Below are 26,653 nucleotides of genomic sequence, written 5' to 3' on the forward strand. Positions count from 1 at the left end.
ATAAAATTCAAATAATTTACTGCTGGCCATAGTCAGAAGACAAAGAAGATGCTCACTGCTATGCTTGTCAGTTTCTTCAGACAGCTCTGGCAGTCTGTAAACTCAGTAAATCACAGTCTTTTTCCTTCATATGCAAAGCTTCTAAAATGGGACTCAGCCCTCTAAAGGTGCTGTAATAAATAACTGCCTCCTCCAAGTCCTTCATAAACCACAATTTTTAGATGCAGCCTTTTTGGTTGTAGAGGCAATGTCTCTCTTCTTTCCACCCACTGAATCTACTACCTACTATTTGTGATTACATAGTTACTTGTGGGTGGAAGCTTAGAAATGGAAAAAGCTAGTCAAATTCTAGATTTTTCATTTCATATGGGTGAGAAATAGGATGTAGGACCTGAAGCATTAGCTATAATTTGACATACCACCCCACATCTGTTTCCCAGAGTACATCAAGATATGTTCATAAATAATTCAACTACACTTAAAGCAACATCTGGCCTTGCCTAAAGAGGTGATTAAAAACAACAGAATTGCACATTAGTTCCTATGAACGTGGACAAAATTTAGAAAAAATACAAAAAAGATACCACCTTAATTAGGAATTGCTGAAGTAGTGATTAACTATTTGGAACCCTACTCTGATTCAGTAGCTGCTCTGGTCAAAGAAAAAATTCTGGGCACAGTATTCCCTCCACCCATTAGGAATTTGAAGAGTCCATTTGTATAATTCTTCCTGGTACCTAGTATGTTCTACGTGTAGTGTAATCCAGTACCAGGCTAGCAGCTCCAAGAAGAGCAGGATCTGCTAGATTTGAGACCACCACATCCACAGTTTTAGCAGAGGACAAAGCCTGTCGCTGTATCACATCTTTAACAGCATTAACATAGTGGCTGGCTAGAATTCCAGACAGGATCACAAGAGAGGGGTTCATGGTGTGCAGAATGTTCACAACTCCAAGGCCTAATGCTGTCCCAGCTGAAAAAAATACAGATTAAGAAATTAAGTAACAGAGAACAGTCCAAGCATCAGTTCTTGAAATAGGTCTGTTAGCAGTAAATAACACTGTGGTCAGGAAAGCTTTTTATTCCATATAGCAGACAATTATGAGTTTGTTATAAAACAATATCAGCTTGCCATTAATTTTTCTTTCAAAATAAAAGGAAAAAAAAGGCAATTTTATTGCAAGATAATGCATCATACAGGGATACAGATGTCAAAGATAAAGCAATGTATTACCACACTTCTAATCTAAGAGAAAGAAGGAAAATATTTTTCTACTATCTTTGTGCTATCAGCTATGTATGAGGAAGAGGACTATGTTTAAAGCTTGTAAAACAGTAAAACATCCCATGTAAAGTTTATGCTTATTGCCCTTGCTTGCTCATGCTAGGCATTCATCTGCCTATCATGAAATGTCCCATAATATTCCAAAATAATATGCAAATATTGAGATCTTTCTTACAAACTGATTTTTGCAGGAACTTTGCATCCTCCCATACTCTGGAGTAGGGACTCTATAAATAATACACAAGCTGCCTACATTTCCTCCAACACTGGTATTTAACATTCCATTACCATTTGTAATTATACAGGGATCCTCAACTCTAATGTAGGAACTATGCATTTGTGGTGTTACAGTCTTACCTGTTCTGAGAATGCTGTCTGCTTTTGCATTTCCAAGTTTAGCTGCTTGAATGAGATGTGCAGCACTAACAACCTCCTCCTTCTTCATGGACATTCCTTCTACTAAAAGCAGATCCTCTGTTTGTAGCGGAGGAGAGAAAGCCAAGAGGAAAACATGGTGATGTTATGAGGCAAGAGATGGAGGATGAGAAACAGGCAGTTAAGATCTTTACATCTCTGTTACTTGCAGAGCGAAGCCTGGATGCTGAGAAATCCACCCACCCCTGAGTTTAGTCAAAGCAATCATATCCATATTATTCAGGGAATTGTTCGTAGAATCAATGCCTCAAATTCAGACAGTTGCAGTATGATAATTCGCTAGTCTTGCCAGCCCCAAAACTTAATAAACTAAATTATAAATTGTTTTCATCCGTATCCAAGTCTGGGAAGCTATTGCTGAAAGACAACCACTGTGAAACCAAACTTCTTGCAAAATGCCTAAGAAAATGGCTACCTTGTGGCATGCTTAAAAAATAGAGGCAAAACTCTCCTACATGCTTGTGGTAATCAGGAGACAAAAGGTTCCAAGTGTGGCTTGCCTGGGTACTGCCATAACTAACTGAGACAGAACTGCACTGTACTGCAAAGGTAGCAGCAGCAGCAGCTCCTTGTCCACAGATAAGAAGTTCTATCTGGTTGCCCATATGCTCATTCTCCTCTCCTCCAGGAAAAAAGAAGGCATGCCCATTTTCTTTCATGTCATCCTTGCAAATTTTGCCTATACTGCAGTTCAGAAACCCATGTAAATTTTTTTTTGAAGATGAAGTACATAAATACCATCATGCAGTTTCTTAGCTTCTCTCTGTAAGGCTATTCCAGAGGCATATGCTTCTATACATCCTTGGCTACCACAGAGACACTCTGGCCCATCTAAAGACACGACAATATGCCCAAGTTCAGCAGCACAGAAAGAACTGCCGTGGATCAGTTCATGTTGATGAATGATTCCACCTCCAATTCCTGCAAAGGTATGAAAGTTGCTGAGAGTAAAAAAGATAAAATACAGCCCCAATTCTTTCACATTTGCTTATTCTAATGAAGATAAAATACATGCATTGGTGGTCTTCTATACTGGCGACCAAATGAATGACGGGTTACTGAAGAACTCATCTCTGTTCAACACATTCCTAGAAAGCAAACTTATAGCTCCCTTCTATCCATACATAACAGAATGGTATATAATGTTCATCCTTTCTTCCAAGCTTATGCTCAAGCCTACTGAAGGTACTAAGAGGCATCCTAGACACAAGTGTCTCAGGACTACTATGACAAATCTTGCTCTTCATGCACAAAGCTAATATTTCAAGTGGCTTTAAAATTTTGTATTTCAGAGAAGATGCTTTAACACCATAGTTAGTTAGACATCTATACAATGACTGTAACCTCTATGTCAATGAGCCAGAACACGTACACCTGCAATCTTCTACCCCTTCACAAATCCCAGGTGGGGATTCTTCAACTAGTTATCATTGCCACCATTCTAAAGGACTATACACTTAACAAAGGAGAAAAGTTACCCCACATTTGCATTTGAGATATAATAAACACAATTTGTCATGCTAAGTTGCTCATCTAGCTATTTTAGATAGGTATTCTGATCTCACTTGTATTTTCTGTAGCTGGAAGAAAATTAAGTTATGAAGCTGAATCACAAGATGATTCCAGCCAAAGTTGCTCAGGTTTTGCTTACTTAAAATGGTTTGTCTGCACAGCTATATCAGCAGAACTTCTTTTTATCAGTGCAGCTTATGCAATGCCAAATGTTCCGTTTGCCTAAGTTAAAAAAAGTACTGTAAATGGGACAAATGGATACAGTGGCAGAGGATTTTTTGCTTAAAGAACTCGATATATTAGGCACAATGCAGGCACAATGATATTGTTTATGCTTTTAAGAGCAGCTGAGCCTCTGAGTGATGGTGCTAGTATATGGACTTCGGTTTTCATTTCACCGTAATCTACCCACCTGTACCAGTGATGAGTGTTACAAAATTTTCTACTCCTTTTCCATGACCAAATTTCCTCTCTGCCAAAGCAGCACAGTTTCCATCATTGTCCACCCAGACGGGCAGGTGCAGAGCATCAGATATTGGGGTTCTGAGATCCACACAGCTCCACTCCTGAATGAGCTTGGTAGAGTGAAGCACAATTCCTTCTCGGGGATTTACCCGTCCACCTGTGGAAATACCTAAGTCCCATAAACACAGGAGAGAAAGCAAAACTAAGTGCGTGCAATCCTTGAAGTAAAGATCTGTTTTTCCCTTTGCAATAGGAAGTATTTTTTATTTCCAATACTAGATTTCAAAACCGCTGAAGTAAAAATCTCTAAGTATTACTGGCAGTGCTGTTTCTGACATGCAGAAAATTAACAGAATTCTACTGCTCTGATGAAGATGCACCCAACATCTTAAGATGAACTAGATGGGAAACAGCATTAGTCAATCAAGAGTTCATCTTCTTACTTCAGGCAATATTGCAGCAAATCACTTAATCTTTGTGTTTCTTCTTAGTCTTGTATAAAAGACATAATAACAAACTGCACTGAATAAATTGCTTAAACGATGCAATAGTAAAAATTTCTTGAAATTTGCTATACCTTTTCAGATTTGGAATGACTAAAAATAATCACTGGACTTTGAGTAGCAAGTTCTACTTAGAAATACAATGTTTTCCTTATGAAAGTACTAAACTATGTTGAGAGAGTTGTCTACTGAATGGAAACATGGTTAGTACTGTTTTACTCATTGGTGGGGATTCCAAGGTTGATGGGCTCTGAGAGTACCTCTGAAAAGTAGGCCACCCTATTATACAAATATTTAGCTCTAGAAAACAAAGTTTGAACATTTTAACCATTATTCTTGTACAGAGATTATATAACTGTGGAGCTTATCTAAAGATTTCAGAAGACCCTGTGAAAGAAAGTCCTATTGCCTAGTTAAAATTATAATAGAAAGTCGCCGCAAAAGCCACATGACCTGCAGCTGAATTGAGCACTAAAGCAGTGACAGCCATGAAAATCTCACTTTATGAAAAATAAATTAACTGTAAATCTATCAGCAAGTACCTACTAGAAATGTTACTCCCAGAAAAATACTGAAAATCTGTGAAGGTCTCCCTAGGATTAAAAAAAAAATAAATGCATATTGCAACAAAACCGTATTTAATAGTTGCTAACTCAGCAGTAGGTTAGGAAAACACGCCTACTCTTTCTAGCTTTGATAAATTCTGCTCAAATCTTTGGAATCAAACAAAATTGAGCCAGGCTGTACTCTTGTGGGCTGTTCTTCTCAGAAACTTTTTCTAGGAGACAGCATGATTAAGATATTATTTTCCTGTAAAACAGAACAGCAGTTTAGGAAAAAAACCTTGCAATATGGTAAAATGAACAATCCTTTCCCAGTGGACTCATGCTGTAGTTGATGTAAATGAGTATAGGAATACCAGAAGGTACTCTACCATCAGCTCCAAATAGATAACTTAAATGCTGCTTCAGGAAACTCTGTGCTGTCATCACAGAAGTGCTTGCCAGTGTAACTGGGACAGTGATAACACTCTAGTTCTGTATTACAGAATGTAGTACTGGTAATGTATTTTTGGTAAATTTACTGCCTAGTAGATAGCTCTCACAAGCACCTCTAAGCAACATATATAGATCTGTGTTTCCTTTCCTCCTTCTCCTCATTCATTACCAATGGATATTACTTGTATCCCTACCTACGATACCTGGAGACAGCCAGTGTTACTGATAGAGGCTCCAGGACTAAGTCCAGCCCTTCTGTTCAGTTTAGCAAAAATTCTTCCAAAGTTATAGGAACACTCCAGCTGATGATTATTAGCTTTAAGGAAATAACTAGAATCTAATATATTAATGAATCCTATGGAAATTACATGTCTTTCTCTAAAGAGAAACTTCAATTCCAGCTAGTATTCTCATCCAAACTGTGAGAGCAGGCTGAATGAGGCAAGAATCAGCTAGCAGAAAGAAAATAACCAGGTAAGAAGTTTCTCATTTTGTGGCACAACTTTCTCCCTCATTCATAACTGAATAGTAAGCTATCAGTCACAGAAGGAAATGGGCAGAAGAATAAACACAAATGTAATTCTGGCAGAATGACAAACAAACTTTCCCCATATAAAGAAAAAAAATCTGTAAACCAGTTTCTGTAACATTATTATCCTAATACACCTAGCTGGCTATGAACTGTTCTCAGATGTCTGGAATACTGACTGTGGCAGGATTTACTGTCTTTTCTACAGGAACTGTGAGGCTGTCAGGATTTCGCATTTGGACAGAATAAAATACACTGGGTGGTTCAGTCATGTGTACTACCTATGCCTGAGGTATCTTTCATCTTTCAGCAATATGCTGCAATCTCCCAGAGAAACTGGATGGATTTTTTTTTTATTTTCCAGAAATTATAGAAAAAGGAATTTTCTCTAAATGGAAGAGTTCCTTACAGTTTTAGAAATAAGCTACTCCTCATGAAAACTGCATGGTGCTCCTTGGATGGAGTCTTTGTACTCCCAATACCACATGACAATCAAAGGGACAGTGCCCTGCATGTACCAGGATAATTCCACTTTCTCTGTTGTCAAACCTTCTGTACTGTTGAGCTGCAGGACACCAAACAAGCACTCCACTGAATCTTTAGAGCACTGGATATTGTAGATTTAGAGATCACTTTTGCATTACTTTATTATCAGGAAGCTGGGATTAGGTATGACCTGCCTTTTTCTCTGTGAGCTTTCTGTGTTCCTCTACATTTACTAAAGGAAATTTTTAAAATCAGTAAATTATATCTTCTAATACAGCTTTATCTGGATAGCAAAATATAGCTGAAATCTTCTCTTCCAGTGCTAAGGCTGTTAATTGCAGGTATTCCTGATGCAAATGAGACTGTTCTCACAGAGGTTGCTTGTTTTTCTTGCAGTTAATTTTCTTTTTTATTCTTTTTTCTTTTTTTAATTCCTTTTTCTTTTCCTTAGTTGTTCCGAAAGTCCAAAGTGCCTTTCAGAGCAAGAAGAGGAAGACAGTTAGATGCTCCTCCATTAGCATATATATAAAAATATTACAAAACCAAGTGGGTTTAAGAAATGCAGTTCTTGGGTTGTTTCACCCCTAAAGAGAGACAATCTGTCTTACCAAGGGCAGGGCTTATTTTTGAAATCTACCAGAATCAGCACTGAAAAAACTGCAGTTTCCATAGGTAAAGGCATTAAAAAAAGTTTACTACTATGGAGCTAATGAAGCTGGACAAGAGAAGCTTTGATTCACTTACAGTGAAAGTAGTCTGAAAGATTTGATTTGAAGATCTGACATATTTCTCTTCACGTTTTGGGTACCTAACATTTTTTGAAAAACAAATACTTTTAAAAGTTCAAATTAACTTTTTTTCCTACCTTGTGATTCAAATAAGTTTTGGTCTGGAGCAAAATAGGTTTTTTTTTTTCAGGTCATTTCTCAGCCAAAATAGAAGGAGGATTTTATGCCCTCCTTAATATCCAGGACACTTACATCAATAAGTAGTATCTCAGACCAAAGCTCAGAGTCATCATGAAACTGAAGCAGTGGAGACTGGTTATAATATAAACACATACTTTAAAGTGGATCTCTACTACACTGTAAGTAAAATGGAAATGAACAAAAACACTGCTGTCATCTCTGTTAGCTCCAAATCTGATATATCATTTTGGCCGTTTTATTCTGCTCTGTTCTGCTGCATGGCTGATCCTGGCCACAGAGAAAGGCTGACAGGCACTAGAGAAAACTGCACTCGGCTGCAGGAGTGTCAAGTGTGGTTCCAATATGCACTAAGCATCTAGCCATGCACTTCTGGCACTGCAGGGCCTTGAAAAGCCACTTCTGCTATATACCGTACCTTTTAGATGAGTTTCCTTTAGAAGAACTGTCTATATGTCATTCAAAATCACAACCCTAAAGTCAGAGACCATATAATTCAGCACAAATAGCGTTTCTTTCTGTAGCGAGGGAACCTGTACTATAAATTCATGGTGTTGTAGCTTAGGACTTGGGTACTGTTACAGATTAGCAGATTGTTTTCATAGCTCATACAGAATGGGGCAACTTCAGATATTATCATCAGCTTCTCATTGTCACAGCCATTTAAAAAAGTTACTATGTCAGAAATATAATTTAAGAGCATCAAAATACACTGTTTTGGAAAAGTGTTTTAAATTAACCTGTAGTGATTTCATTTAGTGAAATTCTCAGAAGAAGAGACATTAACTTACCCACTCCCAAAATTCTGCAGTTCAGGTTTACTGCCTCTGATGCAGCCTCTACACACATCTTCAGAATTAATTCTAGTCTGTCTTCATATGTCTTAGGGTTGAGCTGGGTATACTTCTTAACTATTTCACCCTAGAAAATAAAAACAACAAAATCTGCACCATATACATGAACTTTAAGATGAAAGTTCTTTTCAGTTTCAACTCCGGGTCAACTTAAAAATGCAGAGCCACAACTTTTCTCTTTAAAAACAAAAATAGATGTAGACCTTTGGTCCTGGTCATACAAGCTGTTCTGTGAAAGAAGACTCCTGACAGCCTGGGGGAAGAGTTTGCAAGATGAGGTGCTCTGTAATCAACCTCCCCCATCTGAAATACAGTATGTATTTTAAAGAACACAACATGGGCAGTACAAGGAAATATTACAGGGGCTGCTGGAACTGTTGTTAGGAGTAAACCATGATACAGTTAAATTCAACACTATCAAGCGTTAAAAGAAGTAAGAGCATAACAACCGCTAAAAAAGGCAAAAGAAACCCGCAGTGCTTTGAGAATGAAATGTTTCTGATTTGACTACATGAAATTTTGCATGGTGCCATAAATATGTCTTTTTTTTTTTTTCTTTTAGCCAGCAGGAGGAGAGTCAGCCAGAGAAATGCTTGGAATTTCAGTGCTCAGTTTACATTACTATCCCTTCAGAAATAATCTTTCTTCTAAGCAATTATGATTGTGAGTCACTTAAAAAATTTCTGCAGTACTGTCTACCATGACGTCTGCTGTGTGTGGGAGGGAAGGTCCAGGAGGAAGGGAGTATTTTTATAGCCTGGGAGTCACGCAGCCATATAAAAGCATTCATTGTGCACAGCTGAAACTGTGGGTGCCTAGGAACTAATATTAATGTGATGTTAATCTTGCAGGAGTAGGCCAGGAAATTTGAGAAGCTGGTATTTTGCCTAGCAGTGTTCTCTCTCTATTATATCCAGAGTACTCCACACTATACATAAATGAAGAGCAGTATATTAATACAACTATGGACAAGGGAGTAACAAAGTCAGTCTATACGCAGTACGACCAAAATAACTTAGAAATTCCAACATCCTGATGTTTGAGCACTGGATCCCACCATTTCAGCATTACATCAGCAGTTGGGTTAGTTTTTTCTTATACTTTAGGCTCCTCTTTACTTCTTGATTTGAAGCGGGACAGGAATCAGAGGAAATTATATTGGACAGCACAGTTGCAGCAACCAAATTATCTGAAGAGACAACAACTTTTAAAAGGACTGTTTCCAGAGCTCTTGAAAGCTCAGTCATTTTCTTCAAGAAAAGAAAACTGTACCTTCAGCTCTGCCACATGCTGTTAAATGCTTACAGCTGTTGTGTAGACTTTATTATGGTATTTCTATCATTTTCTTTTTGCTCTGACTGCTAATGTTTTAATTTTCATAAATGACACCCTAAGCTATACCATCCAAAATAGACAAGATTTTTTTTTCAATAGTTTCGTTTCTACCAGTGCCAGTCTTTCTTACTTTCAAAAAAGTCATACTTAGAAGTTCTCTTTAAGACCTTATCTACCAGACATCTTTTAAGGGAATGAAAAAATTGTGGACCACAACAGGTCCACCTTCATAGCCCTTCAGGTTGCTTGAGGCAACATGCTTTTCTTTCTGGGTAACTATGTTCAACTCATCTGGGTATTTGGAGGCACGCAGTGTAACAGTAGGAGTAAATATCCAACATTGTTGAGAATAAAAGCTAAAAACCTCTGGACATCAATTTCAATCAAATCCTTACAGCGCTTAGTTCACAGTTTTTATGTTTTCCCCAAAATGAGGACAGGTGTCTAAATGAGTTAAAACTCTTCAGTCCTAAGTATCCTTCTATTAATCAAACTAGATAAAAATTATTTCAAATACATTTATACCATCATCAAATAATTTTTTATCCCATTTTTGTCAAGAGCTTCAAGCTTCCAAGTTTAAACAGAAATTCCTTTTTTTAGTGGTCTAGATAATCTGCCGATTGTATGTGTGTATTTACTTATTTCATTACAGGATGCCTTTACAGGTGATTTAGCACCAGGGTGACATTTATGCCTCTTTGATTGCCTCACATGCTATTCTTTAGGACTTCAGTATTTGATATTTTTTGCCAAGCATAAATTTTCATCTTTCTAAGTTAGCTGGCAAGTGTTTAAGATATTTAATATTTTGCCTATAAATAGCAGAGCTACACAAGCCATGCATAGTTATTAGTTGTATGGTAGAGGCTAGAGAAAGCTTCCTACTGTGCCATTAGGAGGAAAATGAGTTGAGGAGCTCCTGAGCATGGAATCCATTAAATCACAAAATACTCCTAAGCCTAAGCATCTCTCCATACAGCCTCTAAAGCATTTCAAGCTTATTTCAGAAGGCTGAAAGGTCTTTTTTCACAGAAAGAGAAGCACTTTGGACTCAAAACTCATACAGTCTTTAAAGTACCTAGGAATTCTAGCATATGTACCAAATGCTGCTTATACTGAGGATGCCATTAAACCATCAAGCATCTCTTTTCAGACATCAAAGAGAAAAAAATCACAGTCAATACAACCAGTCAAAACCCTAGAAGGAATTTCAGAAGATCATCATGTGATTCTAATCCACTCTCTTTTACCAATGCAAGATCAACAAACTTTAATTATGGCGTTCTTGAGACTTTTTTTCACCTCTTCTTAATTGTTTAGTGATGAAGATAGATACCACTCTTTTCTTGATTATCTATTCCAACTTTCTACTGCATTGACAGCTAAGCTAGATACTAAGAAAAACTTTGGAGGTTTCCCTTCCAGTTGTTTTAATCCTTTACTACTTGTTCATGCACAGGTAAAACAGATTTTTTTCTTCCTCTTGGAAAAGGCTTCTACGTATTTGAAGACTTTTTTTTCAGTCATTCCCTCTTTGGACAAACCAATTCCATTTCGTCAACCTTTCCTTGTTTTCTAGGTCTGTAATAATTGTTGTGGCCCTTCTCCAGATTGTCTCCAATTGGTCTACATCTCTATTGTGTGATGCCTTACGCTGAACACTAAGGCCAGCCGAGGCCTGGTGCTATCTTACTGATTATGCTCCTATGCAGCAAGACCTTGGAAGATATTAACAATTTTTTTACTAGCCTTTCTTCTGTTGGTAAAAGAGATGCAAAGACTCTGCATCCTGAACCCACCCACCCTGAACCCACCACCCTTCTTCAGTAAACTGCTTTTCTAGCTCTTGATTGTTGTTCAGAAGCATTCTGTGTGTCTATTACATGGCTCTGTAAGGCAATTTGGGAAGGAAGGAGACTGCTCCTGGAACCTTTGCTTTCTTGTATGAGCCATAAAAAGCTGCAGAGTGAACTGAGGCACCTTTGTTTTGGGGACTAAAACATCTGAAAGTTAACCTACTCTTCTAGGGCCGTATGACTTCGCACAGAGAAGCAGCAGCTGGGGCCATGCACTGGCAGATGGGCTTTGCTAGTTAAACAGTAGACTTGGAAGAGCAAACCAGTAGGCAAGTTGTAGCATGACTTGACAAGAGGGGCATCAAATGGGGGAAAATCTACTATATCCCTTAACAGCAAAAACTGGTAGGATTGCTCCTTATTGGAGGTCTTGTTTATCATCAGTCCATCCCCAGTGTAGGAAAAGAACCACAAAACCCAATAGAGCCTGCAGAATGTATAAAAGCATGACAGAATATTTACCTTCATACTGACAATTGCTACTCGGAGATTTGTTCCACCTAGATCCACTGCCAAGGCACTCTGTGTCTCTAGAATATGGTCGATATCTTGAGAGATATTATCTTTGACAGGAGGAAAACAGAATTTCTTTTGCAGTGGCTCTTCGAGGTCAATAGATTTGAGGAACTTCAGAATCCTTGGAACGGCATTACCATCTCCATATATTTTTGAGCTATAATATGAAAAAAAGATCAATTGTAATAGGTATAACACTACAATCTATGAAGTTTTTTATATGACAAGGCTGTAACAGTGTATCATTACAAAATTATGGCGTGTCTCCTGTGACAATACTTAACCTCAGACTACCTGAGCCAGGCATGGGATATGGTAGATATTTCATTAACATGCAGTAGTTTGAAGATAATACTCAACAGATTGTGCAGGTTTGACATTAACTCCATTTTGTAATATGAAACATGGAATGTGAAAAACTGGAATATTAAAGACACCAAAAAATTAAATGAAAAATTAAGGATTTAATGAACAAACTCGCATAATAAAGCTCTAAAAATTATTGGAATTAAGAACTATGAGCTTCTGGTGGTACATGTCCAGAAAAGATATCATACAGACGACAACTAGATGATTTTAAAGGGTACAATTCATGTCAGTTTGCAACAGAGAGAAGTCTGGTTTCAGAATATCACCATATATGCCATCAGACATTTAGTAAAACACAACTCAATTTCATTACTTTATTGAGATTCTTAACAAATATACCCTTGGTTCTTGCCCTTAAACATATACAATCTCATGAAGTTTATAACAACTTAGTTGTTTAAGAACAACAACACTACAAACACTACTGTGTGAAGACCAATGAAGGCATCTTGCTGTAATCCAGTAGCTCTTCTGGGAGCTTGCTATAATCAGGTCTCTCTAGAAAGCATGCTGGAAGTCCAGCCAGCTATAAAGTAGTGTGTCCTTCAAGCAGAAGAAGTCAAATATGGGCAGACGGGATGTTCTCTCCTATACTACTGCTATGGAACAAGCTGCATAAATCACGCTAGTTGAAGCTCACAGATACATTCTGACCTCTTGACTTTTTGTTGGATGTTAAAGTATTAGTTATACCAAAACATTACTAGTAATGTTTTGCTCTATAGGTACTAATCTGCACACAGGACACTGCACTATGATTCTGAATGAGCCACATAAAATGAAAAACAATTTGTAGCTTCATATTAGTGCGGTGAAAATATCCTGGTCAGTTATGATGAACCACCTCAAGACTGAGTGCTTTTTTCTCCACTGCTTTAACATGCCCTGTGAAGCAAAACAAATGCACTTACCATGGATACTGTTTACCGAACTGAAGCTGCAGAGCATGCAGAATCTTATCCTGTGTGTCAGCATCACGAACATGAAGAACATTTTCACCTAGACGACAAAAAACGAACATAACAGAACAGGTCAGCTACTTAAATGATATTAGATGATAAGAACTGTTTTATAAATGAATAAATAATTAATTTTGTGTGCTCTGAGCAGGAATGACTCCAGCCAGATGGACATTACTCTTGATCTTTTCTATGCCTACTCATGTTCCCATTGAAGCCATAGTGATTCCCATGGTACAGTGTCAAGCACTGGAGGGTAGAAGATCAGCTTTCAATGCAATTCTCATAAATAAGAGCACAGATGAAAACAGAAGGTAAACAACTATTTTTGTTGAATATGCAAGACTGTGAAATATCACAATACAGACACTTTCTGAAGTACTGGAATTTGTATTTTTAAAGTGAAAGCTGTATACATGTCAAACGCCAGAGTAACTATACAGGACAAATATTAGTTGTCTATTCTGGCAAATGGAAGCCACTACAAATGGAAATACGTTTTATTTGAGCTGGTCTGTAGATAAAAACCATGTATAAAACACAATAGCATCACTGACATGATGACAAGAATAGCCAGTGAAGCTTTAGAATAGGTCAAAAATAATATGGTACTGATACTGCAAGATGATGTCTGGCAAGCATCTGTTTGACTTTATCCTTTGGAACAAAAGAAACTCAGAACTCTGAGAAAATTAAAGTAGTTAAGCAAACCTGTTTCTCTTCCTGTCTGACGTGTCCCCAGGTTGATGACAGGTGTGCCAAATGCTCCCACCTCTCTAACACCACAGCTGCTGTTACCGATCATACAACCAGCGTGCGCCACTAGCTGAATGAACTGGTCAAATGGAACATGCTTTACTGCCCGAAAATTGGGATGGTGTTCAATGCCCTTCTTCCTCATCACCCGAACCATCTCTTTGCTTCCTACAGAAAAACAGGGTATGAACAAATGATTCAGATTTTTTTGTTAAACTGAAAGCCTCAACATGCAAAGGAGCTGACAGGAGTCAATTGAACTGCCAGCTTGTTCACTTTTTTTATCCCCACTGCACAAGTTTTAGAGCTGGGCAACTTCGCCTACATTTGATCCCAAAATCCACTGGAGAAGTCTTTGTATAAGTTTTGGTTAATGCAGGAGCACTAATGTCACTTCCGGGTGTCACATGGCTTCCTTTCATCTTCCTCCCAAGACTGAAAATATGAGATGTCCTGCAATGTGACCATAGAGCTGCAGTGGATGCACACCTTATACTGAGATCATCCAGCTGTTTCCACCTGGCTGGACATTCTGGCTTGAAAGCACTCCCTAAGAACCAATGTATTCTTTAAAGCTAGTTTGTTAGCCATCACACTGTCACAAAGGCATCAGTACCAATTTTACTCACCTGCATCCACGTTGGGGAAGAGAACAAGCGTTCTCTTGTTGAAGGAGATGAGTGCATCTAGCGTCAGCTCAAACATCTTTATGGAATGCTTAATATCTGTGGTTACAGGATGCTGCAGAGCAACTATATAATCTCTGGATTTGACATCTTCACCTGTTCAAATAGAGCCCAAGAAGAGTTTTTTATTGGCAGAGAATGGAAAGAGGAATGGAGGACCTAGTTTTCAAATTACTGATGTGAATGCCTGAACTGTCTAAGCATTGAATAGAATATCTTAGCACGTGAATTGCAATGCTACAGTAAAACTCAAGGAAGTAACATGAGGATTTATTTTATTTTTTGCCTCTCTAAGTAAGACCCATAACTGCTATTGTCAAAGGCCAACACAAAGTTAACTCGCAGGCCTTCCCCTAAAACTTTGCAAGACTACACCAGAGTGGAGAGCCTGTTCTCACATCAGTGCAAATCTGGAATAATGTGAAAGTCCTTGAAGTTGCTCTCAACTTACAGCAATGGCAGTAAGACCAGGATCTACCTGCAAGACTGTTTCACAACAGCAACCAGATAGGTATCACTCATACTGTGGTATTTAATTCTCACTATGACTCATTACTCAGGATTTCTGTCAGTTCTCCAATACTCAAGCAAAGACTTTGTTCCCATTGCTTAAAAGAAAAAATGGAAGAGACACAGTCTTACTTCTTTCTGCACATTTGTTGAAAACTTTATCTGCAAAGTATTCACCTACTGATTCAACAAGATTCCAGCTTCTATCTGCACAGGTTAACATATCTTATAGGAGATTTCTTGTCCAAAATAAAAAGCGAACACAAAACTCCATTGTTTGCAGGAATGATTTGTAAGCAAAAGGATATGAAACACTGAAAGTCTTTGATGTATGTTGCATTACTGCAATGCATTCCTCAAAAGAATGTTCAGAATATAAATTCCCTTTAATGTTTTTAAATTAGCCCTGAAGAGCTCTGATTCTTTTCGGATACATGCTTTATACCATGATAACTGTTCATATAGGAAAAAGTCAATTTTAAAAATGGGTCTTATCAAAGAAATTACCAATTTAAGCAGTTATTTTTTCCATTGACAAAAAGAACAGATGCTTGCTGCGATAGGTTTGTAGTTTTCCAGCTATACAAGGCAGAACAAAAGTTGAAATGTTTTTAAAGAAACTTTATAAATAAAGCAATACAACCAGCAAAGAAACTAGGTTTTTGAGAAGAAGTGGGTTCATAATCATCTCCAATTAAGCAAACTTCAGCTTACTGACAAGAAGCCTGTCTTTTTTTCTTATCCTGTACTTTCCTCAGAGACACTGGTCAACAGATCCTCAAGGCTTCAGGGACAACAGGTTGAAAACCTAGTTACTAAGTCGGTCTAGTTTTGAAAGAAATATGAAACACATAATGAAGTGGACTACTCACCTAGCCATATGCGTATAATACTCATGTAGTCCTTATTTTTGGCAGACAGAAGCTTGTCATATGAGGGGCATCCCGCTAAAAGGATGCGATCGTGGTCTTCACACATGGCTATCAAATGCTGCTCTGCACTCCTTGTGCAGCATACGTGGTAATGGGCCAGTTTGGTGATTGCGTGTCTGATAGAGTCATCTATGGTCCCGCTGACTTCCCCACCTTCAATGTGAAGAATTCGAATATTCATCAGGGCTGCAGAAGTGGCCAGTGCCAAAGCATCAAATCTGTCACCATGCACTATCATTATGTCAGGTTTCAAGCGGTTCAGGACATCTGGTAACTTCACCAATGCAAGGCCCACTGACTCCACCATGGCTGCCTCATCCTCGCCTCTCACAATAGTGTGCAACCTTGTATGAATGTCAAAGTCATCTTGTTCAATCATTCGATAGGTGTTACTGAAGAGAAGAAAAAAAGGTTTAGAGTAAAATACAATTTGCTTTTACAGCAACATAGCTTGACAAACTAATTGTATACAACAACATTCGAATAACTGTCCTGGGTTTGAACAATGGCCAATAGTGTGTACTTAAGCAGAAGAATATGAGAAGCATACAGTGATCTTCTCCCACTGCCAGTGGGATATGCAGCTTCTTTGTACATAAAAATATTCCTGAAGGGATTTGTCCAGCCACTTTTTCAAACTTGTTAAATCTTTAGCATCTACAATGACCTGTGGCAAAGAATTCAACAGCTTAATCGCATCTTATGTGAAGAACCATCTTCTTTTGCTTCGATTCTGTCATGTTCTAGTGTCATTTGATGTCTCCCATTCATGAACTAGAACAGACACTGAGCTATTACTTCCTATTTGTTTTCTGTAAGCCTGTGAGGATTCTTCAGACCTCTTTTTATCTTTACACTCTAAGCTAAAGACCCCTAATGTATTTAGTAGCTTCTTGTTCAAATGCTGTTTCACAGCTCTGACCATCACTGTTGTCTCTTTCTGTACCTTTTCCTGTTCCAGTATCTTGAAGCACAGAGGTAGAGGGGAATGGCAAACAAACAAGAACTATGCCCAGAATTCAAGATGTGGATATACCACAGATGCCTACAGTGACGTAATGATGTTTTCCATTTGTTCTTTCTTTCTTGATAATTCTTGGTCTTTTGAGTTACTTTTGGACTGCTGCTTATCATTGGCTTGAGGTTTTCAAAGTTCTGTCAATTAGATGTCCATAATATCATTCCTGGACACTAACAGTCAATGAGCACTCTTCACTGCATAAATAATGTTTGGATTGTTTCTTCTCCTCATTCGCATGATTTTTCATTTATTTGCCCTGAACTTCACCTACTATTCGATCACTTAGTACTTCAGTTAGGGCCTTCTGAAACTCCTCATAACCAGCCTTCATTTCTACAACCTTGAACAGCTCAGCATCAGCACCAAACTTTGTTGCATCACTGTTCACTCCCTTTCCCAGCTCATTCACAACTACACTGAATGTCACAGGTGCCAAGAAAGATTCCCACAACTCCACTGGTAATCCTCCTCTATTGAGAAAACTAGTTGTTAAAAGATTTTAACAGAACATGCTTGTCCATATTAAGACCTTCCCTCATATACCATGTCCATTAAGTTTTTGTAGAAACCTTTAATGAGGAACCTTGCTGAATGTGCTCTGGAAACCCTGAGAAATCAAACTCTTTCGTCCGTGTGTTTCTAGAGTCTTTCAAAGAATAGACATAGCGTGATTTCCTTTCAGGAAAGCTGTGTGACTCATCATCAGTATAGCAGCTTTGCTGGACACATGGATAAATACATCGCTTACAACAGTTTTTTCCAATTTGCCTAGTATGGATAGCTGGGCTACGGGTAGTTTCCCAGATGACTCCTGGATCTTTTTTTCAGAACAGAAATGGAACTCTTCCACGAGTGATCCAGAGGCATATCTAATTGTTTTATAACTCCCTCCACTGAAAACTGAATTTGAGACGCATGCTTTGGGTTCCAGCAAGGAATCCAGGCTTCACTGAACAGAGATTCAAAAAATTAACGTTTAATTTTTAAGTGATGGTTTTATCATCTCTGAGTGTTACTTGTATACTAACTCTACAACTCAATCATCTGGCTCATTCATCTACTGGCTCTACAAATCTTTTGATAGTTTTCCTGCTTCTGATATGTTTGAAGAAGGATGTGCTGCTAGTGATTATGCCTTTTTCAAGTAGTTCCTTGGCTTGCATTATTGTGGTTAGCCTGTTAGAATTTATATTTCTGTTTTTCTTGTTTGAATACAACTTTGAAGGATATACTCTTATATCTAACAATCTCCCTGACAAGCAAGTTAAGAGTTAACAGGACTGAAGAAGTTTGCCTACTGATATGTGCCAGAACTGATATGTGCAAGGCCGTGGAATAGAAAAGTTAACAGGACTAAAGTCTGCCAACAGATAAGTGCAAGGCTGTGGAATAGAAGAATTAACAAGACTAAAGAAGTCTGCCACCTGGAATCTGCATGGACCCCCAGGGAGGGAAGAAGCGATATGGAGGTGTTGTGGTCTTGCCTCGCTAACAGGGTCTTTCCAAGCAGACAAACAAACAGTCCCGTGATTGTGAAGCTTGCAAAAGTCAGCAAAAGCAGTGTTTGCCCAGAGCCCCAGCCCTATAAAAAGAGACTCGGGAGCTAAGAGAGTTTGAGCAGGGATGGAAGCGTTACCTGATCATCCTCTCCAGCTGGACCGTGAGTATTCCCCCCCACACACCCCATTTCCTGGGACACTGGGTTAAGGTAACTCCTCAAGGTTGAGAGTCCTCTCACTAAGAGAGTGAACAAACTAGCTTTCAAGTAGAGATAAGCAGTGTTTCCAATTAATAGCGCAGTAACCGATGGTTTTGGGTTATCCTTTCTAAATTAGTAATCACATTATTTTAATGGGTGTTACTAATCTGAGAGCTTGCATGAGGAAATAAACATAATTTTTATTATGTTACTGTCTCAGTTGTTACTATTGAACCGTCATAGCGTGACACTCCCTTACCCTACTGTTAAGCCATGTTAGCCTTCTTCGTCTTCCTTTTTTTGACAGGTAATATATATTTACTCATAGGCTGCAAAAATGTGTCTTTCAACCCCACCACCTTCAGTGAGGATACACATGCTGTTCCTTTACCTTCTCTCTTTTCCCCAGCACATATGAAAATACTCGTCTAGAATATGAGAGATTCAAGTTGCAGTCCTTCCTTTGGAACAGGGAGTTGGACCAAGACAGTCCACCCTCCCTGGCAGGTGCTCTGATTATTTATTTATAGGGTGTTCTAGAGTGGACCCTGCTATCTGCTGCTGAATCCTACCTGACATGTCTGTTAGTTTTTCATATTGTCAAGAAGAGACAAGCCCCTCACCCCTGTCCTGAAGGTCAGAAATGACAGTATTCCCCTTGGATATGGAATTTCTCCAGTAACTATTTATGCAAAGCAGAAGAGCTTCAACTCAGAATAACTGTAGGTATGTTTTCTCCATGAAAATTCAAAAATGTAATCTATTTTCATTTGATTATCATCAGATTCTAAAGGAAATATGAATGAATTGAGTTTCTCACTTCATTTGGTCCTGTGGAAGATCTCAGTTACTGCACTCATATAAAGCTTTATGAAATCTGATATTATTCCAGGACTGGTTTGAAAGGAGAACACAAAATCCCAGAAAGATCTCCAAAATGAAATAAAAAAATTCTGAAAAAATGATATGTAAAATTTGGTTATGTACGTTTATGATGACAAGATTTTTTTATGCATATTCCTGATGTTTTCACTAACGTACCAGCAACAGAATGGCAGAGATACAAAAATCCATCTTACCCATAATCATCAATCAGATGGGAACCAAGCACTACAACATCAAGCTCAAAGAACTGTGGTTCTGCCTTAATACCAAACATAATGGGAGCTAATTTTGAATAATCAGCCCGATTGCAAGTAGCAACACAAACACGAAGTTTGTGGTTGCTTCCATTCTTCTCCATGATTTCCTTTTGTTTCTGTTTTGAAAGATTCTTGAAATACAGTTCCTGAAAAATAGAAAGAAAGCATTACTAATAATCTTCACAGCTATTAAATGGCACACTTAATGGATAGCATATACAACTGCAGCACAGATTCATAGACATGTACTACTTTAGCCATTGATAACAGACAACTGGTACCCCATCGTACCTATTATGAAAAGATTTTAGAAGAAAAGGACAGATTTTTAAGCTAAGCTTTTAATTTTGCTATCTTCATTTCTATAAACAATATTTAAATATTCTATATAAGCAATATTTAAACATTATGACGTTCAACAGTACTTAAACAGTAAACAGTGCTCAGACAGAACCTCTACATAAGTGGAAAATTATTGGTGCCTTAGTAAAAGAAAAAAAAAAACTCCTATTCCAAAACCACGAAATGGAACAAATTCCTAAGAGATACATCCATTGACAGATTCTGTGAACATGAAAGAAAGCAGTTTTTGAAATCAGACCTCTACTACTTTAAAAACAGTCCACAAACATTATGCAAGTGAGATGTAGCACGAAACTGAACCTGAAACTATCAGTTTGATTTTGATCTCACCCCTTATCTGGAGCTGACTAGAAAAAAACTGCACTTAACTCCATTTTAACACTAACACTTCTATGAAATCATTCTTACCTATACCTAACTATGTCCCAATACATAGCTAAGTCTTCTAAGAGCTTCCACAAGATTAACTTGGACCTTGGAAAACTAAGTTTGCAAAAAAACCTTTCTTCTTCTCCATGTAGGAAGGTAGTTGCTGGTACACACAGATTTGCTAGCTATGATTTCATGTTAGTAGACACTGGGCTCAGGGGAACATATTTCAGTAGGCTTGGCTGACCAGCTGAATCAAGTGTCTTGCCACTCAGCAGAAACAAAAAGGGGATCTGGGGACAGAGTGATGCTGAGTTACCCTGGGGAAACACAGTCAACAATTAGAACTTCTTGTTTGCAGGAAATTCTCAGGACTAGAAATTACCAACTTGAGAGGTTCTAAAGAAAAATTTTAAGAAATGGCTTATGGAAACTTCATGGTCCTTAGTGAGTTGGCATCAAGTCTGTCAAGATCCTGACAAAGCAGGCTGGAGTTCAGCAGGTACCCTTACCTAATGCCTTTCTGCAAAATGTGGTTGGAGTGACAAACTCACACTGGGCTTTCTAGGAACTGCAAAAGCAGCTGATCACAGTTATTGTGTAGTGCAAATTGAGGAAGAAATCTGCTTGCAGTATTATAGACAAATGCTGGCACAGAAAGAAGAGGGGGAAAAGACCTTCTGTGCTGTAAGGCATAGGAGGTGAACTTTTACAAAGCTACTAGAATTCATACTGCTGTATTTGGCTCATTAAATGTGATCTGTTTTAAAAGGAATCACGTTTATGTGTGTTTGTTTGTTCACCAAGGGACCTAGAATATTAATACGAAGTGCTGTGGGAAGCGCCTCCTTAATCCGGAAGGCCTGTGGAAGGAGACCCTGGATACTATCTTCCAGGACACTAATTTCCCTAGGTAATTTATTTGCAACTTGAAAAAACTTTCAATTTCAATTGGATGTCCCAGACAAATACTGCAAAGATCCTATTTACTTCTCACCATAACAGTGAACCTCAGTTTGTCCTATGCCACCAGAGGAGGGCGCAATTAATGTCTAATATCTGCACACACTGAAACTCTTAAATTGTTTCCTTCCCAATTACAAGTGGTAGTATCAGACAAGCATGTTCTTGAAGAAATAACAGGCTATTCAACTTGATGACTTACTGAGACAATTTAATCCTAATAGCTCACAAACACTTGCATTATCCAACTAGATCACACTAGTCCAATATAGAGATAGCCGTCAGTGTCTTGATACTGGCATACCTACTTCTAGCAACAGGGTACCTTCATTTGCAGTCACTACCTTCTATCACAAGGAAACCAGATGACTTTTCCAGCTTTTGCTTCAGTCAGTTTGTGCATCTGTTAAGCACTCTTTGGTGAGGCAAAATACATAAAAGAGTTATATACTGACTTCTAATCCCTTCCATACTCTTTTGCAGGCCAAAGTACATCAAGACATTAAATAATACATTAAGTTACAGTAGGACAACAACTTTTGGAGACAAGTAGATAAATAAGGACGATAATAATCATCATGCAATTTGCAGTCTTAAAAAAAGAAAGAAAAAAAAGAAAAAAAGCACCCTCACAATTAAAATGCTACAGGAATTCAGTATTTTTCAAGCAAGATGAACTATTACTGTAACAAGATGTTTCATCTAATCCTATTTTCCAGATTGTTTAGTAGCTGATTAAACCATGTAGTCAGTTTTAATGTTTACCTATCACAGCCGGGCATTTTACCTTGCTGGGTTTTTTTTGTTTGTTTGTTTTGTTTTAAATGTAGCAATTGGAAAAAGATACTTTGAAGAACAACTTATTAAAAAAAAAAAAAAGCATACAGCAACAAATTCCCCGAAATAACCCAATTCCCCCCCCCCCATATAGAAACAGTCAAGTTGCCACCAGAGGTAATGAAACCAGCTATTTAGAAGTTTTTTATGGTTCTCCTTTTGCAAATAACTATTTTAAACAAGTACCATCTTTTGGGTATGAATCTAATGCTAAGTCAGAATTTTATTCCAGTTTTAACGCAAGCAAATGGAAGTTGACATTTTCCAGACTAACTCACTGGGACCACCCCTCTCTGACTGAAATACAACAGCACTGTCCTCTCCATTGGTTTGGTAACTCGGGAAGCTGTTCCCGAGCAGCTGCTATACAGCATGTTCCTTTCCAGAAACACAGCTTCCCTCCGTTTGCATCATTCTACAAATGATTTATTAAGGATAACTGACCACACTGTTAATCTCCTTTAGCCATCTCCCACATCGCTGGAATCTCTGCTTCTGCACCGGGTTGGTGCTGTAAGCAGAACTGGACACACGAATGGCAGCTGATATGCCAGGATCTACACAGAACTGAATTCATAAACTACATTTTCTGTTGCCTCATATTTCTGGAGTGCTACCATGCTGGCAAGTCATAGGCTGATGATCGGTGTGTGGTACGGGCATCTCAAACCCAAGGGATAAGACTGTCACAACAGGAATGTTCCCACGCTGAATAATTAATTGAAAGCCAGAAAGCATCAAAGTCTAACTCATAATCTGGCATTATGTTGAGAGGCCGTACGGTTAAGCTCCACTTTTAGCTTGCCAAGAAATTATTCTGTCTTAAGAATTAGATTTTACCTGCCAAATTTCAAGGGCACAAGAGCAAACCATTCCTACATCTAAAAAGCTCAGGCTTTTGAGAGGTACATATTGAAAGTCCTTTTACATTTGAACATGATGTAAGCAGCAAAAGTGAAAACAAAGAACCAAGCAGCCTTCACAAGACAGGCTGTCTTCTACCACTGTCAGAGGTAGAAGGATATAAACTCTTACTTGTAGAAGTTAAATAGTCTGCTTGGCAGTAGATTCAGCTTCCTTTTAATTTTATTAAAGCTAACAAAAACGACCATATCTGGATAATAACGAACAATGACAAAAAAGATTTAAAATCACTCTGCTTCTTACATTTAAAACAATGATCGAACCTTTTTCAGAAGACTTCTCAGTAAAAAAAAATCTTAAAATGTAATTTTAAATCCATTTTCAGTTTCTCAAGACCTGAATGTAAAACATGAGGACTATGGCTGTACAGGTTATACTATCTGCCAGGAATCATTGTCCTTCCCACAATTCAAAATGTTAAAATCCTGACTTCAGCCTAGTTTTGAGGATAGGATTAATGAGTTAACCTTTGTGGTAAACTGAGCACCAAAAAAGGAGTTTCCTTCCTCTTGGTATAAGGACATGTGGTTCCCTTGGTTTGCTATTACCACCATTTTTCATTTTATATATTTGCCATGTGCAAAAACAAATTCATCTGTTACCTACAACAGCTAGCTACACCTACTTCTTCATTTAAACAAATGAGCTGTGAATCATGCTTAACTCTTGAATCACTAAACTGTATTTTAATTCTTCACCTGAAATGGGAGGTTAAATAAGCAAAAGGCTTAATTCCCAGTATTCTCTACTACTCTAAAATGCTGATATATATTAGCCCTATGTGTACACTATTCCATTACAATGTCGACCGTCCAATCTCATGTTCCTTTTACACCATGTTTAATTTTGTTTTTTACACTTAGGCAAATTTTCTCAGCAATAGAAGTTTGTTGTGGGGAAAACAGAGATATCTTCAGTAGTGTCTTAGCTACCACAGATGGCTCAAGTTGTATTCTTGTGGAGCAGACACAAAATTAGATGACAGTCTTGTGTAGCATGCAATGCACTACACAAATAATGCAAAAATATAGCGAAAGTTCCAGCATGTGATTATTGTCATGGCAAATTAGGCCATGTTCTGTGGATTCAGCCATAAAGAAATAATTTTAATCTGTTTGCATTAAGTTCCTTCTGTTATATTTGACCTTTACGTCAAAAATACACAGTAATTGATCATGGTTTTACACTTTTATTTCCTCATGCTGAAAATATCTGCAGTTATGTATGCATATGAGGAAGGTTTTAATTTAGTCTTGCCTTTAATTTCACTTAACAGACTTAAAATATTTTACAGGTATATAAGAAATTCAGTGCCTCAGGCTGAAGCTGTAAGAAAGAATTCCTCCAGGATCCAGGATGCATTGCAAATCTAGGTCAGAGAGCATGGTACTATATACCCATACTACTAAGCCAAACCTTAAACTATATTAACTAGAATCAAATAGATCCAGTGCCTCCTCTTTCTTAAACCAACTTTGCTTTGGAAGTGCTTCTGAGCAGGACTCATGTATGACTTCTTATGTATGTATTTATGTATGACTGCATACATAAAACCAGTTCGTAATTCAAATAAAATAATGTTCAAGATACAAAGGCAGCTTCTGACATCTGTGTAAGCTTGTCTTTGAAACTGCATGAATAATGTTACTATAATTAGAAGCAAACCTCATACAAGACTCCTGTATTTATTCAATGCTACATACATATTCTGTATGATAAAGACTGAAAAGCCAAGGTAAAAAGGCACAGAATAATGTAGTGACGAAGTGAGCATACCCAAAGTCTCTTTATTCCAAGTTACCTGTCTTAGCCAGAACCACCATTTTTCCTCTGAAAAAGCTGTTATCTTTTCATTTATGCAAAATACGATTTTAACAAAAATAAGCTTTCCATCCTCCTTAATCCTCAAGGAGTGTCTAAGATTTTAGAAGTGTCCAATCCAAATCCAGAAAATACAATCCCCTAAAACACTAAGACTGTCAAAAAATCTTACTATTCACAGCAGTTATTCATCAAGGAGAAACTGAATGGATTGATCACACATCTTCATAGCAACACACAGCACACTTAATTACAGCAGCTATTGATTGCAATAATGATGTCTTTAAACAATGTTGGGGGTAGATGTGGAGAAAGAGCAAAGGCTGACTAGAACCAAAAGCAATTCATGCTATTTAAAGTGCATTTCAACTTCAGCTAACGTTAGGTTTCAGGAAGCCACAGAACAGAATTATATTTAGTACTTGTATTAAAACTCTGCAGCACATTAGCTGCAAAGAGCTGCAACTAAGGAACACACAGGCTGCTGAGAAAATTCAGAAACCGCTTTAATGAAAATGCAAAAGGTTTACCCCAGTAAAACGCCTGATAAAAAGCCACTACCAGCGTGATGCATTCACCCCGTTGCACGCCCAGTCCCCCAGCACACGCGCGCAGCACTGCCCCGTCCGCGGTGTCCCAGCCCGCATGCGCCGCAGGTACAGTCCTCTCGCATCGGCGGCGCCACGCCCTCGGCCGCCGCCGCGCATGCGCTGAAGCTTCTCCCCCTCCCCCGACCCGTCACGACTGCAGCTCTGGGGGCGTGGCTACCGCCGGCTTTGTTAGAGCCCCCCCTCACACTTCAGGACCGTTATACAGCGCGGCCGTGGCTTCCTCCCTTCCCGTCCGCCGCCCTCCGCGCTGCTGCCGCCGCCCCGTCGCCCCCTGCCCGGTTCCGGTCGCTGCCGCCGCGCCGCGCCCCGCCGCGCTCGCCCTCACCTCGGTCCGCGCCGCGCCGGGGCCGCAGTGGCGGCGGTTGTAGCTCAACGGCCGTGGCGGGGCTGAGGCCCCGCCCCCGCGCTGAGGCCCCGCCCCCGCGCTGCCCCGCGCTGTACGCGCCGCGGCCCGGCGCGCCGAGGGCGCTGGTGCCGCCTCGCGACGCGGGGCTCGGTTTCGTTTCTGGGCCTGCATCTTTGTTCGTCCATACGCCATCTGGCGCGTCCCAGGTCCCCTCGACTTTCACTCTGTGCTTCTCAAAAAAGTTAGCCTTAAATCTTCCCTGGGTCTGACAGACCTAGAAGAAAAGTGATGCAATGGCTGTCCTTAAGCCCTGTCCTTAACTGGGGGGAAGCTCTGGACTTGTCCAGCAGTGGTGCATGTTTGTTTAGAAGGGCTTTGAGGAGCAAACGCTGAAGTCTTCAATTAAAAAAGATCCTAAATGGGAATTCTGGGAATGTTTAAAAATAAAAATTTACTGCAGGACTTGCCCTCAGGAACATCCCAATTTCTGAGCCGACTGGTTTCCATGAAAGATAGGAAGAACATCTTACAGTAATCTTCAGAAAGTCCTCAAACAGCTGTGGTCCAAGGAGTCATAGCACCTCAAAGCCTCAGTGTCTTGGGAATATTGCAGCACACGCACTTCTCAAATTACTGAGGATT

General features: G+C 38.8%; 1 protein-coding gene across 2 annotated transcripts; it reads right to left on the minus strand.

The window, feature by feature from the left end:
- Nucleotide 1: 1 nt before the first annotated feature.
- GNE (glucosamine (UDP-N-acetyl)-2-epimerase/N-acetylmannosamine kinase) lies at nucleotides 2–26,038 on the minus strand. 2 transcript variants are annotated; one of them, XM_067315669.1, is made up of 12 exons: nucleotides 25,991–26,038; nucleotides 19,715–19,923; nucleotides 15,856–16,307; nucleotides 14,417–14,569; nucleotides 13,743–13,955; nucleotides 12,984–13,071; nucleotides 11,650–11,860; nucleotides 7,931–8,060; nucleotides 3,645–3,866; nucleotides 2,459–2,641; nucleotides 1,643–1,759; nucleotides 2–973 (listed from the first exon to the last, which is right to left on the minus strand). In XM_067315669.1, the coding sequence occupies exons 2-12, from the start codon at nucleotides 19,876–19,878 to the stop codon at nucleotides 738–740; spliced, it is 2,169 nt and encodes a 722-aa protein (XP_067171770.1). In that variant the 5' UTR covers nucleotides 19,879–19,923; nucleotides 25,991–26,038; the 3' UTR covers nucleotides 2–737. The 2 variants fall into 2 exon arrangements, with proteins under 2 accessions (XP_067171770.1, XP_067171771.1); XM_067315670.1 differs by lacking the exon at nucleotides 25,991–26,038 and adding an exon at nucleotides 25,585–25,604.
- Nucleotides 26,039–26,653: the final 615 nt, after the last annotated feature.

This window comes from Apteryx mantelli, chromosome Z (assembly GCF_036417845.1).
Source record: "Apteryx mantelli isolate bAptMan1 chromosome Z, bAptMan1.hap1, whole genome shotgun sequence".
NCBI lineage: Eukaryota > Metazoa > Chordata > Aves > Apterygiformes > Apterygidae > Apteryx > Apteryx mantelli.